The sequence below is a fragment of the Rhincodon typus genome, unplaced genomic scaffold, assembly GCF_021869965.1.
Source record: "Rhincodon typus isolate 14 unplaced genomic scaffold, sRhiTyp1.1 hic_rhity00003981, whole genome shotgun sequence".
Lineage (NCBI taxonomy): Eukaryota > Metazoa > Chordata > Chondrichthyes > Orectolobiformes > Rhincodontidae > Rhincodon > Rhincodon typus.
The window spans coordinates 12,709-13,157 of NW_025969619.1; the positions used below are offsets into that span (position 1 = coordinate 12,709).

At 61.7% G+C, this 449-nt stretch overlaps 1 protein-coding gene across 1 annotated transcript in view; it reads right to left on the reverse strand.

Moving 5' to 3' along the window:
• Positions 1–449, reverse strand: part of LOC125481871 (ataxin-2-like protein) — a 13,994-nt gene that overhangs the window by 12,693 nt on the left and 852 nt on the right. Inside the window, exon 3 of the mRNA XM_048593798.1 lies at positions 86–276. Within this exon, the coding sequence (XP_048449755.1) occupies positions 86–276 (191 nt within the window). The remainder of the gene's footprint in view (positions 1–85; positions 277–449) is intronic.

Here is a 449-nt window from a genome sequence, read left to right on the forward strand (position 1 = left end):
GAGGGGGGTGGTCGTTACTGGGTGAGAGAGTGAGGGGGAGCTGGATTTACCAGCATCCACCCACCTCCAGATGCCACTGACCTACCTCCATTGATGACGCGCTGTTCTGCAGACGGGCTGGAACTGGAGTCAGGGTGGTGCAGCCCCCCGCGGGGAGGGAGGGAACCAGAGGGTACTCGGCCCCCCCTCGGGACATTTGACCTCAAACCTCCTCCTCCTCCGCCACGCATGGGCCCCTCCCGGCTACGCTGGGGGAGGGGGATGTGTTTGCTGTCCCTGAGACAGAGGTAGAGAGGAAAGAGTGTGAATTAGCAATGTTGCTTCACTGGTTATACAGACAGAATGAACGGGAGAGAGGGTGGGAGAGAGGGTGGGAGGCAGCAACAGACAGAGAGAGGGAGGAAGAGGCAGGCAGCGGCAGAGGGGAAGGGAGGGGGGAGGAAGGAGGG